Raw genomic sequence first — 15,303 nt, 5'->3', positions numbered from 1 at the left:
AAGGAGAACTAGTGGTTGCCAGGGGATTAAGGAGGGAATGGGAGTAGGAGGAAAGTAGGTGTAGCTATAAGTGTAGCAGGAGGAGGAATTCCTACAGTGATGACAACATTCTGTATCTTTTTTTTTTTTTTTGAGACAGTCTTGCCTCTTGTCACCCAGGCTGGGGTGCAGTGGCGCGATCTCAGCTCACTGCAACCTCTGCCTCCCAGGTCATGTGATTCTCCTGCCTCAGCCTCCCGAGTAGCTGGGATTACAGGTGCCCACCATCATGCCCAGCCAATTTTTGTATTTTTAGAAGATGTTGTATTTTAGTAAAACACAGGGTTTCACCATGTTGGCCAGGATGGTCTCAAACTCCTGACTTCAACTGATCTACTTGCCTCAGCCTCCCAAAGTGCTGGGGTTACAGGCGTGAGCCACTGTGCCCAGCAAAATGTTCCATATCTTGACTCTAACAATGTTAACAACATCCCAATTGTACTATATTGTACTTCTACAAGATGTTACCCAATGGGGGAAACTGAGTAGAGAGTACAGGGGACCTCTCTGCATTCTTTCTTACAACTGTATGTGAAATCTATAATTATCTCAATATCACAAGCTTAATTTAAAAACAAACAAAAAACCCTTGTGAGTCGTCTCACAAGAGTCCTAAACTTCTCCTCAAGAGACCTGGCTTCTAGTCTAGCCATGCTAGAAACTATGACCTTGGAACAGCTACTTCACTTCTCTGGTCCTCAATATTTACACTGGACTTGATGGCTTCCATCTCTAAAATTACATGATTCTTAGAGCACGACAGGAAATGCAGTGAAAATATTGTTGTGTAAAGAAACAGGTAGTGTTTCCAATGATTTTTCTGTTTTTCAGTGGTTGCCAAATTTTCCATAATAAATATACAAATACTTCATAATAGAAAAAAAATAAGATTTTAGCAATCTAAAAGTATTTTAGTCATCTTTAAAATGCAGAGTGGTTTGGAATTCATCTATCTCCATTTTTGGTCAGGTGCAGTGGCTCACACCCCTAATCTCAGTGCTTTGGGAGGCTACAGCAAGAGGATCACTTGAGACCAGAGTTCAAGACCAGCCTGGGTAATATAATGAGACCTTCCCCCACAACTCTACAAAAAAATTTTTTTTAATTAGCTGGGTGTGGTGGGTGGTCCTGTAGTCCCAGGGGGCTGAGGCAGGAGGATTGCTTGAGCCCAGGAGTTCGAGGTTACAGTAAGCTATGATGGATCCACTGCACTCTAGCCTGGGCAATACAGCAAGACTCTGACTCTAAAAAATAAAAATATGTATTTCCATTTTCTTGAAAATTATGTTTAAGCCTCATATAGAGAAGAAGTTATGTGCAATTTGTAAAAGTTAATTAATTAATGAGCAAATGATTAACAAACACCTTTTGTGAATTTTATCTTATATATCAGGAAGGCTAAAGGGCTGTGTAGCAGGGCTGTGTAGCAGTCCTGAAGTAGGCCCTTAAGTGTAAAAAAGGTAGGACTCCAAATCAATTACATGTCAAATATCTTTCTCCTATGAAGAGTGGAGGTACTTAATCAACAACCAATATATATAACCCGAAGTAGTTTTGCTTTTCTGGAAGGAGGATGGGTTGGGCTGAAAGTGACAACTTATGCATCAGACTCAGGGTGCCTGTGATGGGATTTCTATCCACCTTCACAGAGAATCCCAGTTCTCGCTCCCACTTTCCAAACAGCTCTGTCTCCACCTTACAGGTTAAGGGCTCTAAAATTGGTGTGCTGCTGCCACACCATCACATTTCACAGAGATGTAGCCCATCTCGTCCATGCTAAACAAGGCAGAGAAGGCTCCCTTTATTCCTAGCTTCATCTAAGGCAGGGTTGATGCAAAGAAAAGCAACCCGACTCTGGGTGCTCCATATATTGGTCAAGCCCAATGATATACAGCTAGTTTTTCATTAAAAATTAGGGCCAGGTGCAGTGGCTCATCCCTATAATCCCAGCACTTTGGGACGTCAACGATCACAGGTGTGCGCCACCATACCCAGCTAATTGTTTCTATTTTTAGTAGAGATGGGGTTTCACCATGTTAGCCAGCCTGGTCTCTAACTCCTGGCCTCAAGTGATTCACCCATCTTAGCCTCCCAAAGTGTTAGGATTATAGGCATAAGCCACTGTGCCCAGTCCATGATACTGTTTTTGTTGTTGCTGTTTTGTTTTTGAGACAGAGTCTCAATCCGTAACCCAGGCTGGAGTGCAGCAGCGTGACCTCAGCTCACTGCAACCTCCACCTCCCAGGTTCAAGTGATTCTCGTGCCTCAGCCTCCCAAGCAGCCGGGATTACAGGTGTGCACCACCATGCCTTGCTGATTTTTATATTTTTAGTAGAGACAGGGTTTTGCCATGTTGGCCAGGCTAGTCTCGAACTCCTGACCTCAGGTGATCCGTCTGCCTCAGCCTCCCAAAGTGCTGGGGTTACAGGTGTGAGCCACTGCGCCTGGCCCATGATACTGTTTTTAAGCCCCACAGATGAGATGTGCTTCTGGCCCCCCATTACTCCCTGTTCAAAAACTAAAGTCCCAAACACAAAAATTTGGTAAAAATGCATTAGAGCTTTTAAGGCCATTAATGACTTGAGTAGTTAATCTCTTTATAATCTTTAAGAGACAAAAGATGAGCATCTAACAATGATCTATACAGCCACACTTACCTAGAGATCACGGCCACCGATTCGCTAGGGGTGACAGCACTTAATGAGGAGCACTCTGAGTCTCCTAGAGGAAGGAAGAACAGAGAAATTCTGACTAGAAAAGGCTGCAGCACAAGCTTACCAAGCCTAGGCAACTCTTCCTTGAATATCCTGGGCTCAACCCTTCTTGGGGAGCCACAAGCACCACCCTGCTGCTTTGCCTTCCTCAACAGAAGCAAGGGGAAGGTAAGACCAGTGGGACAGGAGGACTAGAGACCAAAGTCCTCTAGAAGGCACTACCTCCTTCTTAAGAACTCCAAACAAATGACTGATGTAGGTAATGTGAGTCAAGGATCTAGTACATAATTGTTAGCCCCCTGCCCAAAATGTCATAACCAACTCCTAGTTGGAAGTGAAAGGGTTCCCTACTCACCCTCCTCCTCTTCATTCTCATCATGGCTACAACAGTCTTCCAAACCATCTACTAGTTCTTCTTCTGTATCTTCAGTCTCAGCCTGATCTGGCTGGAGGTCAGTAGCTGAACTAAAAGAAAGAATCATGCCCCCAGCCTAGTCAACTCCATCAAAGAGGTCACAGTTAGATTCTCATTCCTTCATCATCTCCCAGTATTTGCCCCTTCTCCATTACCAGTCTGCTACGTCTTGCCTGGACCTCACAACTCATTTCTCTTGTCTTCAAAGCTTAGGTCTAGGCATAGCTCCTCAACCTTACATCTCCCATTCTGCAAAGAGGCACTATGTTTTCCATTTCTTTGGTGTCCCTCATAGCATATAAGTACAACATTCTACATCTAAAAAACCATCAATGGGTATCTGGTAATTGACTTGAAATGTCCCTAGGCCACTCTCTGGGAACTCAGAAGAAGGCCTTAGTGGACCAAGTTTCCAAGAAAATAACAAAACACAAGAGAAGGAGCCAACTATGTGCGTGCCCTAACTATAAATGGCTGTCATGCCAAGAATGTCTGGAAACCTGATTTGGTTTGGAAAAAGTAGGAAAGTCACAGGCTTCAACACTTGGTGTTCACAATTCTTATTTCTCTCCTGGTTTTTACTTAAAATAGGGGTTGACGAACTCTTTCTCTAAAGGACCAGAAAGTAAATATTTTTGTTTGCAGGCCAGTCAGTTTATCACAACTACTCAGCTCTACCATTGTAACAAGAAAGCAGCCACAGACAACTGCAAATGAATGGACAAGGCTGCATTACAATAAAACTTTATTTACAAAAGCAGGCAACAAGCAAGATTCGGTCTGCAAGCTGTAGTTTCCCAACCCTTGCCCTGAAGTGAAAACCAAAAATTCTAGGGCAGCTAAAAAATAAAACCTTCAGAGGTACAGGGTCAATGCCATCCCAAATTATGGTATATACATTCTACTGCTCTAAATGAACCAAAAACATTATCCAACGTACCTAATATCCCTATCAGATGAGTCCAGCTCCCTGGCCTCCTCAGGTCTCTCCTTCTCAGACTGGCCCAGCTGGATGGAAGAGAGGCGGGTAGCCACGTTGGCTATGCCAAGAATTTGAGGAGAAGGGGGACCTGGAGCTTTGCCTTCTCCAAATGGTGGGGGGTCAATTACAGATTCACAGGCAGGGCTGTGATTGAGCCCACTGGCATGTGAGGCAAGGAGGTGAATGCTGATACGTTTGGTACAGAAGACTGTATTGTCCAACCCCAAGGTATCTGAGGCACCAGGGAGGACCCGACCAACCAATCCAGCATCCTCCTGAGGAAACTGCTGATTTACCGCAGGAGGTTTCCACCGCCTGCTCCTGTTGAGGACGTTCCACTGGAAGCTGGGGTTCAGGAAACTAGACTGTTCAAACTGGCAGCCTTGCCTCGGCATCTTCTCAAAGCCTCTTGCAGTCAATTTCCTTACGGCCTCAGTGAACCGAATCTCCTTAGTTGGGGCCTGGGAATCAGAGTTGTCATCCAGAGCACAGGAAAGTGGCTCTGCCCTCATGGCTAAGTTATTCCGGTTATACCAGGAAGAGGCAACACTGGTGGTGGATGTGTCATGGGGGTTAGGGGTAGACAAGGCGATATGGGCACTGGCATCAGCTAGGACACTGCCAATGCTTTTGGGCACCTTATGGTCAACAGGCTGCGGTGCACAGTCTCCAGTACCCCCTGAATGATGCCAGGAGACAGACTGGATCTTGGGTGGCGATACTGGCTTCAGGCCCTCTGTGGTCTGCAATAAAGGCACTTGCGTGCTATTTGGCCGCATGAAGGAATTATTATTCAGCATGGGCTTATAGGAGGAAGAGAGTGGAGATGGGATCTTCCCTGAGATGGCAGACGCCAGGCTTTTCCCTGAAGGGTTTTCCCCAGCCGCTGCCAAGCAGAGGTATGGTTCTGTGGATGAGGAGGCCATGGGCTGGGCCATGGGGAAGACCATGGAAGAAGTGGCCTTGTCGGCAGTGAGACTGACAGGGAGGCTCTTTTGAGGGAGAGAAAAGGGGCTTTTTTCTGATGGGCTCGAACGCAAGCAGAAAGACTCCAGTTGCTGGTAGGGTTTGTGCCTATAGCTGGAGCGGCGGTATAGGAGGGTGCTGTTGAACAAGTCCGGGAGAGAGTGTAGGTAACAGGAACTGCTGTGGCCTGCAATGACAGCCGTGGTCCCAGAGCTACATAAAGTGCTAGGGCAAAAGAAATATGCTGGCTGGGGTGGGATGCCCAAGAGGGCTGGGCCCAACCCTGCTGACAGTGTCTCCACTTGCTTCTTTTCCAGCTTCCAGATTGGCTTCACTTGCTGATGGGCCTGAGGCCAGACTTTGCCCTCCGAGGGTTTCTCAGGTGGCGTGGCAGACACTGTGCCTGAGGGACCACTCTGCTTGAAGCTGTTTTTCTGGCGGAGGCCAATACTGTAGTGCTCTGCTCCTGCTGAGGCCATGAGGGGCCCACATCATGGCCACACGGTCTCATGGCCTGGCTCAGGTAAGGTGCCACACACCTCCGGTAGTAGCAGCTGCATCCTTGAAGTCCGTCAGTCTGAAGGGGAGAGAAATGATAGGAAATGTTACAGCGTCAGGAGGATGGATACCATGCTACAGTGGTCCTCAGGTAAGCAGTACAGTCCCACTTCAGCATTTTTGGGCAACCAGTCTTGGTCGTCATTTGGGGCCCTGGGAGAACACTAGATTTCCAGGGAGCTTCCAGTGGTCTTCCTATTGCCCTCATATGATCAAAGTTGGCTTCATTAAGGACTAAGACACTGAGGTGCCACCACCACTGTGAGGCCATTCATGAGTCCGCACTCTGTCACTCAGAAAGTTTTTCTCTCTCTCTAACAAAAAATACATCTTTCTGCCTCACCGCCCACAACTTTCCACGAGGGGCTACCTTCCCTCACCCAAAACCAGTGTGGCTAGGAATAAAGCAAATGTGGAGAGAGAAGAGGATCTTCCTTCTCATCAATCAATTCTGAAAGATGAAAGATTATTCGAGTCCAGGTGAGACAGCTCACACCTGTAATCTCAGCTTCAGCCCAGGAGTTCAAGACCAGCCTGCCCAATATGGCAAAACCCCATCACTACAAAAAATTAGCTAGGCATGGTGGCATGCACCTGAAGTCCCAGCTACTAGGGAGGCTGACATGGGAGGATCGCTTGAGCCTGGGAGGTGGAGGTTGCAGCGAGCCGAGATGGTGCCATGTACTCCAGCATGGGCAACAGAGTGAGATCCCATCTTAGAAAAAAAAAGGTGATCTGAAAAACTCGTTTTACATCTACTGCTCCCTAAATCAACTCAGCTGCCTCTGATTTAGTCTGCTTTTCACGGTTAAGTAGGACAAGTTCAGATAGGAGAACAGAATTCCCTTGCTGACCCCGGAGTTTATTCTGGAGCTGAGACAGCAATTTCATCTCTTGCTAACTATACAGGCTTAAATTCCATCCTGTGTGTTGGTGGGAAAAAGAAGAAAGAAAATTGAACCAAACACCAGCATTATTTTTACTTAAAGTGACTTTATTTCCAGCAGCCATACTGGGACAGGAGAGTTCAGGGAGTAAGAAGAGGACAGAAGCTTTCTTCACTCCAAAGTCCGGGCTTAAGTTTGGGCTTATCTCAGGGAGGAAGAGCCTGTCTCTTGCATCTTCTCAATCAGTGTTTGCTTTAATACAAAACCTCTAAGCCAGCCTTCTGGGTCTCAAACTGTCTGTTCAGCATGGTCACTTACTTTCTAAATCAAATTCACAAAATACTCTCCAATTTTCACAACTGTAGGGAAAGGTAGGCCTGCTTTCATGGCAGCACCTGGGGGGAAATAACGAAAACTGTAAAAAGTCATTCGTGGCCAGGCACAGTGGCTCATGCCTGTAATGCCAGCACTTTGGGAGGCTGAGACGGGCAGATCACTTGAGCTCAGGAGTTTGAGAACAGACTGGGCAACATGGCAAAACCCCATCTCTACAAAAAATACAAAAATCAGCCAGGTGTGGTACATGCCTGTGGTCTCAGCTACCTGGGAAGCTGAGGCATGAAAAACCTTGAGCATGGAAGGTGGAAGTTGCAGCAAGCCAAGACATCACCACTGCTCTCTAGCCTGGGTGACAGGGTGAGACCCTGTTTCACAAAAAAAAAAAAAAAAAAAGGTTGGGTGCGGTGGCTCACGCCTGTAATCTCAACACTTTGGGAGGCCAAGGCAAGTGGATCACAAGGTCAGGAGTTCAAGACCAGCCTGGCCAGCATGGTGAAACCCTGTCTCTACTAAAAATATAAAAATCAGCCAGGTGTAGAGGCGGGTGCCTGTAATCCCAGCTACTTGGGAGGCTGAGGCAGGAAAATCACTTGAATTCGGGAGGCGGAGGTTGCAGTGAGCTGAGATTGCACCACTGCACACCAGCCTGGGCGACAGAGTGAGACTCTGTCTCAAAAAAAAAGAAGAAGAAGTAGTCATTTGTCTGGGGTAATTCTGAAAGGAATCCTGACATCCTCATCAAGTGTTTTCAGAGTAGCTAGAGGGAAGGAATTAGAGAGGTTTTGTTTTGTTTTGAGACAGGGTCTTGCTCTGTCACCCAAACTGGAATGCAGTGGCGCAAACATGGCTCACTGCAGCCTCTGACTCCTGGACTCAAATGATCTTCCCCTTTCAGCCTCCTAAATAGCTGGGACCACAGGCATGCACCACCACACACAGTTGATTTTTTTTGTTATTGTTAAGATAGAGAGTGGCAGTATCTCACTATGCTGCCCAGGCTGGTCTCAACTCCTGGCCTCAAGTGATCCTCCCATCTCAGCCTCCCCATAAACTGGGATTACAAGCCTGTGCCACTGAACCCAGCCCTAAGAGAGATGGTTTTTTCACTTAAGTAATATTTAAAACACAAAAATTGAGAGACTACCTTGTATTTTGATTAACAGAGTAATGGCCAAGGAAGATCTAAGATTCCTGTCTACAGCTACGAATGAATACCACCAACAGACAGACTGCAGAAGCCACGGGATGTCGCCCTCTTTACCTGCAAAGGCTGACCTACATGGACTCTTTCTCAAGGAGAGTACAAAAAATCACAACGCAGCACTGCCAATATTCAAAATGATAGTGGGCTAAGAACAGCATAAATGCTAAAACTGGATTTTGAAGCCAGTTACCTCAAAATGAGGTGACAGAAAACAGACCACCACACAAGTCCAAACTATGGAAATACCGTGCTTGGAACAATTACAGAGTTTGCTTATGGTAGAGAAGCATAGAGACAAAGGGAAAAGTCAAATCCTGCCAATCACTTCACAAGACTACACGCACACATGCATGTGTATTATGTACACTCAACATATTCACAAACCCTCACTTAGTCCTCTTTCAGGAATCCACATCTTCCCTACCAATGCAACACAACAGACATACCAAAGTGATAGGAGAATGCCTAAGGAAATGAAAACTCAGGCTGGTCCCCCTGAAAAACAGCCCCACTATTGATTCCCACGTGCATCAAGCTAGCTCAGCTCTTTATTCCCTTACAAGTGCTGTCCCTGGAGCCCTTTCTTCTTCTTCACCCAACTTAAAAAAATCAGCTGCAACATGACCTAGGCAGTCTTCTCTGACTCCTGAGTTTGAACAGGATGCCTCACCTCTCTGCATGCCACCATCACTGCTTACAGAACATTAGCTTCAATAATGAACTAACTCATCAGACTAGGAGCAAGGAGCACATTCTCCTCCAGCTGATGTCCCCAACACAGTAACTGATACACAGGAAGTGCTCAATATTCTGTTGAGTAAACAAACTGGAAAAGCACAGTAAATGAAGGGGAAACAAACTCGAATACTAGTTTGGGCACCTAATGAATGTCTGGTACCATGCTAGGCATTTTATTCATATTATTTCATTTAATCCTTAAAAAAACCTTACATTCACTTTACTGATGATGAATCCAAGACTCAGAAAAGTTAAGTAACTTTTCTATAATTAAATAACCAATAAGTAGTAATGCCTAGATTAAAACTCAAATCTGTCTGAGTCTACAGTGCCTATTAAATGGAATGAAACACATACTTAGACTCTATCCCCTCCATTATCTCTAATCTTTAGGTACGAGACAAAAGCCAGGCTGGAAACACTCCTCCATGTTTATACCAAGGCCCTTTGTGGAAAATCTCTAAAAGCACATCACTGACTTTTCATCAACAGCACAGCCGATCAGTCCCCCTCTCCCTTGTAGCCACAGGCACCCAATGCACAACATTTCCTTTAGCACACACTGCTCAATGTTTGCCTTGCTACATCCCACCACATGAACCCTCAGTGCCAAACACAAGAACACAAGTAGCCCAACACCTAGCTGGTTTGGCTTTTAATCCAAAAGAGGAAGAGGGAGGCCAAGAATACACGCCTACCCTCCTCAGAAGCTGCAGGTGGCCTGCTCCCAGATAAAGTGTTAAACAACACACCTGGGCAGGTACTAGAGTAGCGTGAATTCTCTTCTCTCTAAGGTATTCCAGATCTCATATCTCTGCAATAGTCATTTCCCACTTCTTGTCTCCTCTCATAGTCCCTATATGGTTTGCATTTGTGTCCCCACCAAATCTCATGTTGAGTTGTAATCCCCAAAGTTGGAGGAGGTGACTGGATCATGGAGGCGGATTTCCCCCTTGCTGTTCTCATGATAGTGAGTTCTCGTGAGATCTGGTTGTTTAAAAGTGTATAGCACTGCCCCACTTTCTCTCTCTCCTGCTCCGGCCATGTGAAGACATGCCTGCTTCCCCTTTCACCACGACTAAATGTTTCCTGAGGCCTCTGCAGCCATGCTACCCATACAGCCTGCAGAACCATGAGCCAATTAAACCTCTTTTCTTTATAAATCACCCAGTCTCAGGTATTTATTTATAGCAGTACTAGAATGAATACAGTCCTTACAATGTGTAGTATAGCAAGTTGGAGAAGGGCCACCTGTCTTCCTAAAGAAATATGTCTGGACTCAAGGGCCAACAAGCAGGTGAGAGGACGTTTCTGTAACTCTCTTTCTGGGAAATAGTTCCAAAGCTAGTTAAGAGATACCCAGGGTTGGATAAGATGGCTGTGTTAGGAATTGCCAAGCAAAGACAAATTTGTTGCATCTGCAGAGAGTAACTTCAAGAATGCCAAGTAAACAGTATCACTCGCAACAGTATCAAATACAAATGCTGCAACCTAGTTTCAGTGTTTGAGGTTCAGTAGTGTCACTTTAAGACAAGGAAATGATGGTTGCTAAAAACAACTTCCTTCCTTCTCTTTATAGAGATTCTTAATGAGATCAAAACCTCAAATGGTTGGGAAGCAGAGGCCTAACTAAAGCATTCAGGCAGCTTGGGTCCCAGACCCCCAATCACTGCCACAGGTCATCTTTTCCAGTATCCTGCCCACTGCTTTAAAGGAATGCAAGTGACAAACTTTAAAAAGCTTCTGAAGGCCCAAAGTCTAAGAAGTGAAGGAAGTTGGCCGGGCACGGTGGCTCAAGCCTGTAATCCCAGCACTTTGGGAGGCCGAGATGGGCAGATCACGAGGTCAGGAGATCAAGACCATCCTGGCTAACACAGTGTAACCCCGTCTCTACTAAAAAATACAAAAAAAAAAAAAAAAAAAAAACACTAGCTGGGCGAGGTGGCGGGCGCCTGTAGTCCCAGCTACTTGGGAGGCTGAGGCAGGAGAATGGCGTAAACCCGGGAGACGGAGCTTGCAGTGAGCTGAGATCCAGCCACTGCACTCCAGCCTGCATGACAGAGTGAGACTCTGTCTCAAAAAAAAAAAAAAAAAAAAAGAAGTGAAGGAAGTGAGAACCTTGTTTCAAAAGCTAACATAGTGAGTTCTGCCATAAAGTCAAAGTCCAGAGAGGCAAATAATGTCTGGCACCCACACCCTACCGACAGAACATACTTAGAGGGCAATTTTCAGCAAAGTCATCAAACCTATTCCCTGTGATATACTCTGGGCTCCTAAGATGACGTCTGGGAGACCTTTCTGCCAGTGTCCCTTATATTTCTAAGTGTTCTGTGATAATGCACACTTTGTGTATATATGCGCCTCTAGGGTCCAAAAAGCAGACTGCTCATCTCCCAGGAAGTATTTTAGGAAGAAACATCAGAAGAAAGATAACAGGAGAAAAGGTATTTACATATGTAGAAACCTATGTACTGGCTACTAATGGAAGCCCATTTCAAAAACTCCCAACTTAAACAAAGCTAAACTTATAAAGAGTAATTGCTGACTACGTAAATTACAAAAGATTAACTACATATTTATACTACTTAAAGATAACTCAAGGCATTCATCCTTACTCTCTGTTACTAAGTCCAAAGGATCCACCATCAGCTGACCCTCCAATCAGCAGCTTGCAAGGAACTTACTTTAGGGGCCAATAAATTGACCTCACCTGAAAAATAATATTTTGAATAATCTAACATTTTATGGAGCAATGATCTAATGTGTTTCTTGTTCCTACACATGATCCCTAGGGAGCAGGAGGGCTTAACGGGCAAACAGCTTATAAACACTAAGCTATAGCCGGCAGAGTTCAACTTTAGAAGAAAACAAGCCTATTTCTGTAGCTAAGTTCCTCAATCTAGGTCCTCCTCACAGTCAGGCTACATGAGCAGCTACCACCTCGTGGTGACTCATGACAATCAGAGCACAGATCAGTAGTGAATCACATGCAACTCTGAAACAGAATAGCTGGAACATTCGGGGAAAGACGAGAGAGGAAGTACCACACCCTCATTGAGTAGTTGTGGGAGGTGAAGTTACAAACTCACATAAAGCACATAAAAAGCACAGGGGCTCCCAGTAAACATTTGCAGCATGGTAGTTACAACTCTCATTCTCACTGGCTCCAAATGATCTATCTCCCCTCTGCCCCTTCATAAGCTGTGATGAAGGTGGAAAAATACAAGGAATAGGCAACAATTATTCCACTACAAAACTTCAGCTAGGACAGGTAATGTTCTTTTGTAAAAGATAACTGTCTTGCTATTTGGGAGCTTTTGTGAATTTTTTTTTTTTTTTAAACAGTCTCACTCTGTTGCCCAGGCTGGAGTGTAGTGGTGCAATCTCGGCTCACTGCAACCTCCACCTCCTAGGTTCAAGCAATTCTCCTGCCTCAGCCTTCCAAGTAGCTGGGATTACAGACACCCGCCACCACGCCTGGCTAATTTTTGTATTTTTAGTAGAGACGGGGTTTCACTATGTTGACTAGGCTGGTCTTGAACTCCTGACCTCAAGTGATCCACCCACCTCAGCCTCCCAAAGTGCTGGGATTACAGGTGTGAGCCAACATGCCCAGCTGATTCCTTTTTTTTTTTTTTTTGGACAAGGTCTCCCTCTGTCACCAAGGCTGGAGTGCAGTGGTGCAGTCATAACTCACTGCAGCCTAGGACTCCTGGGCTCAAACAATCTGCCCACCTCAGTCTCCTGAGTAGCTAGGACTACAGGTGCACATCACCATGCCTAGCTATTTTTTACTTTATTTTATTTTTATAGCAATAGAGTTTCACTATGTTGCCCAGGCTGGTCTCAAACTCCTGTCCTCAAATGATCCTCCTGCCTTAGCCTCCCAAAGTTCTGGGATTATAGGCATGAGCCACCACACCCAGCAGAAACTATTTTAAATGTTATCTGTTAATAAAAGCAGCCAGAGCTCCTTGAAAAATGGCTGATTACAGGGTTAGGGCAGGGAGAGCAGGAGACGGGCCTGGAATATTTTGTGCTGCCAAAAAGTAAGGAAGTGGTCAAAATTTGATAGAGACATGTCAAAAGACCATAGATACAGCTAACATCATACTTAATAGTGAATTATGAGATGCTTTTCCTCTAGGATTAGGAATAAAATAAGACAAAGGATGTCTACTCTCTCCATTTCTTTTTTATTTTATTTATTTATTTACTTTGACATAGTGTCTCGCTCTGTTGTCCAGGCTGGAGTGCAGTGGCACAGTCTCAGCTCACTGCAACCTCCGCCTCCCGGGTTCAAGTGGTTCTTCTGCCTCAGCCTCCCGAGTAGCTGGGACTACACGCATGTGCCACCACACCCAGTTAATTTTTTTTTCACACGGGGTTTCACCATATTGGCCAGGCTGGTCCTGAACTCCTGACCTCGTGATCTGCCCGCCTCAGCCTCCCAAAGTGCTGGAATTACAGGCATGAGCCACCATGCCCGGCCTCCATTTCTATTAGACCCTATACTAGAACTTCTAAGCAGTGTGACATGGCAAGAAAAAGAAATCAAAGATATACAGATTGGAAAGGAAGAAGTAAAACTGTCATTATTTGTAGGACATATGATCTTGTACATAGAAAATCCTGGCTGGGCACACTGGCTCACACCTGTAATCCCAATACTTTGGGAAGATGAAATAGAAGGATCACTTAAGACCATGAGTTTGAGAACAGCCTGAACAATATAGGGAGACATCATCTCTACAAAAAATTTTAAAAATTAGCATAAGCCTATAGCCCCAGTTACTTAGGAGGTTGAAGTGGGAGGATCACTTGAGCCTGGGAGGTTGAGGCTGCAATGAGCCATGACTGCACCACTGCACTTCAGCCTGGGTGATAGAATAAGACCCTGTCTTAAAAAAAAAAAAAGAGAGAGAGAGAGAAAATCCTAAAACATTTACCAAATAAAAAATCCTACTAGAACTAATAACCAAGTTTAGTAAGGTCACATAATACACCATCAATATGCGAACATCAGTTTTAGTTCTACATACTAGCAACAAACAAACAACATGTAAAAATGAAATACACAATTCCATTCACAACAGGATCAAAAAGAGTAAAGTATCTAAGAATAGGGACTTCTGGTTCCAAAATGGCAGTATAGAAGCAAGCTGGCTTCACTTTCCCTCACAGAAAACCAAACACAAATACACAGCACCAAGATTATCACCCGCAAAATCCCAGAACTCAAATATGAAGAGGAGACAGTTCCTGGGACCACAGAGAAGGGAAAAAATTCTGACAAAGTGGTAAGAAAACTGAACTTCCACATCTGCAGCATCCCCTCCCTCAATCTTCCTGGTACCAAGGACATAGAAAACCTGCCCCCAACTCACAATTTCTAAACTGGAAAAAGTGAGATTGAGATAGACAACCAGGTTGGGTGCACTGGCTCACGCCTATAATCCCAGCACTTTGGAAGGCTGAGGCGGGCAGATTACCGGAGGCCAGGAGTTTGAGACCAGCCTGGCCAACATGGCAAAACCCCATCTCTACTAAAAATACAAAAAATTAGCCGGGCATGGTGGCAGGCACCCATAATCCCAGCTACTCGGGAGGCTGAGGCAGGAGCATGGCTTGAACCTGGGAGGTGGAGGCTACAGTGAGCTGAGATCATGCCATTGCATTCCAGCCTGGGCAACAAGAACAAAACTATGTCCCCCGCTGCCAAAAAAAAACAGACCACCAGCTTCCCTGTCCATGCCTCAACCTACAGAAAGCATCAAGAGTGCCTAAAGAGAGAGAAATATCCCTGAAGACAGCCAGAAACAAAGCAAGGAGGTAGGACTATCATACTCAGCCCTGGACTCTGCTCTGTAATTCAGCCAAAGGAGACACCAAATCAGAGTGGCTGTGCAGCAACACTACTCTCTATAGGAGGTATGTTCTACAGGTCACCTGGGCACAAACCCCTAGCCGGCCTTCCCACATTGCCAGGATATTCCTTTTGGGACCTCCTCCAATTGAGAAGGGCAGTGCTCCAAAGCAGGGGTCCCCAACTCCTGGGCCACGGACTGCTACTGGTCCACAGCCTGTTAGGAAACCAGGCCACATAGCAGGAGCTGAGCATTGGGCAAGCAACATTACCATGTAGGCAAGTATTACTGCCTGAGATCCACCTCCTGTAGGCTCAGCAGCAGCATTAGATTCTCATAGGAGCGCTCACCCTATTATGAACTGCCCATGTAAAGGATCTAGGTTGCGTGCTGCTTATGAGAATCTAATGCCTGATGATCTGTCACTGTCTCCCATCATCCCCAGATGGGACCACCTAGTTGCAGGAAAACAAGCCCCAGGGCTCCCACTGAGTCTACATTATGGTGAGTTGTATTATTATTTCATTATATATTACAATGTATTAACAGAAATAAAGTGTACAAAAAAATTTAATGTGCTTGAATCATCCCAAA

The 15,303-nt window shown here is 45.4% G+C and overlaps 1 protein-coding gene across 2 annotated transcripts in view; it reads right to left on the bottom strand.

Moving 5' to 3' along the window:
• Positions 1-15,303, bottom strand: part of TTLL4 (tubulin tyrosine ligase-like family member 4) — a 59,701-nt gene that overhangs the window by 19,912 nt on the left and 24,486 nt on the right. The window contains exons 2-4 of one of the 2 annotated variants that reach the window (XM_011964617.1): positions 4,109-5,364; positions 3,109-3,218; positions 2,697-2,760 (exon numbers count right to left, since the gene is read on the bottom strand). In XM_011964617.1, coding sequence (XP_011820007.1) covers positions 2,697-2,760; positions 3,109-3,218; positions 4,109-5,100 — 1,166 coding nt within the window. In that variant the 5' untranslated portion in view covers positions 5,101-5,364. Of the gene's footprint in view, positions 1-2,696; positions 2,761-3,108; positions 3,219-4,108; positions 5,694-15,303 lie in introns of both variants that reach the window. The other variant, XM_011964616.1, reaches the window with a different exon arrangement.

The sequence above is a fragment of the Mandrillus leucophaeus genome, unplaced genomic scaffold, assembly GCF_000951045.1.
Source record: "Mandrillus leucophaeus isolate KB7577 unplaced genomic scaffold, Mleu.le_1.0 Scaffold70, whole genome shotgun sequence".
In the NCBI taxonomy this organism is placed as follows: Eukaryota; Metazoa; Chordata; class Mammalia; order Primates; family Cercopithecidae; genus Mandrillus; species Mandrillus leucophaeus.
The sequence above is the reverse complement of the archived record's forward strand: the minus strand, read 5'-3'. Positions and strand labels throughout refer to the sequence as shown.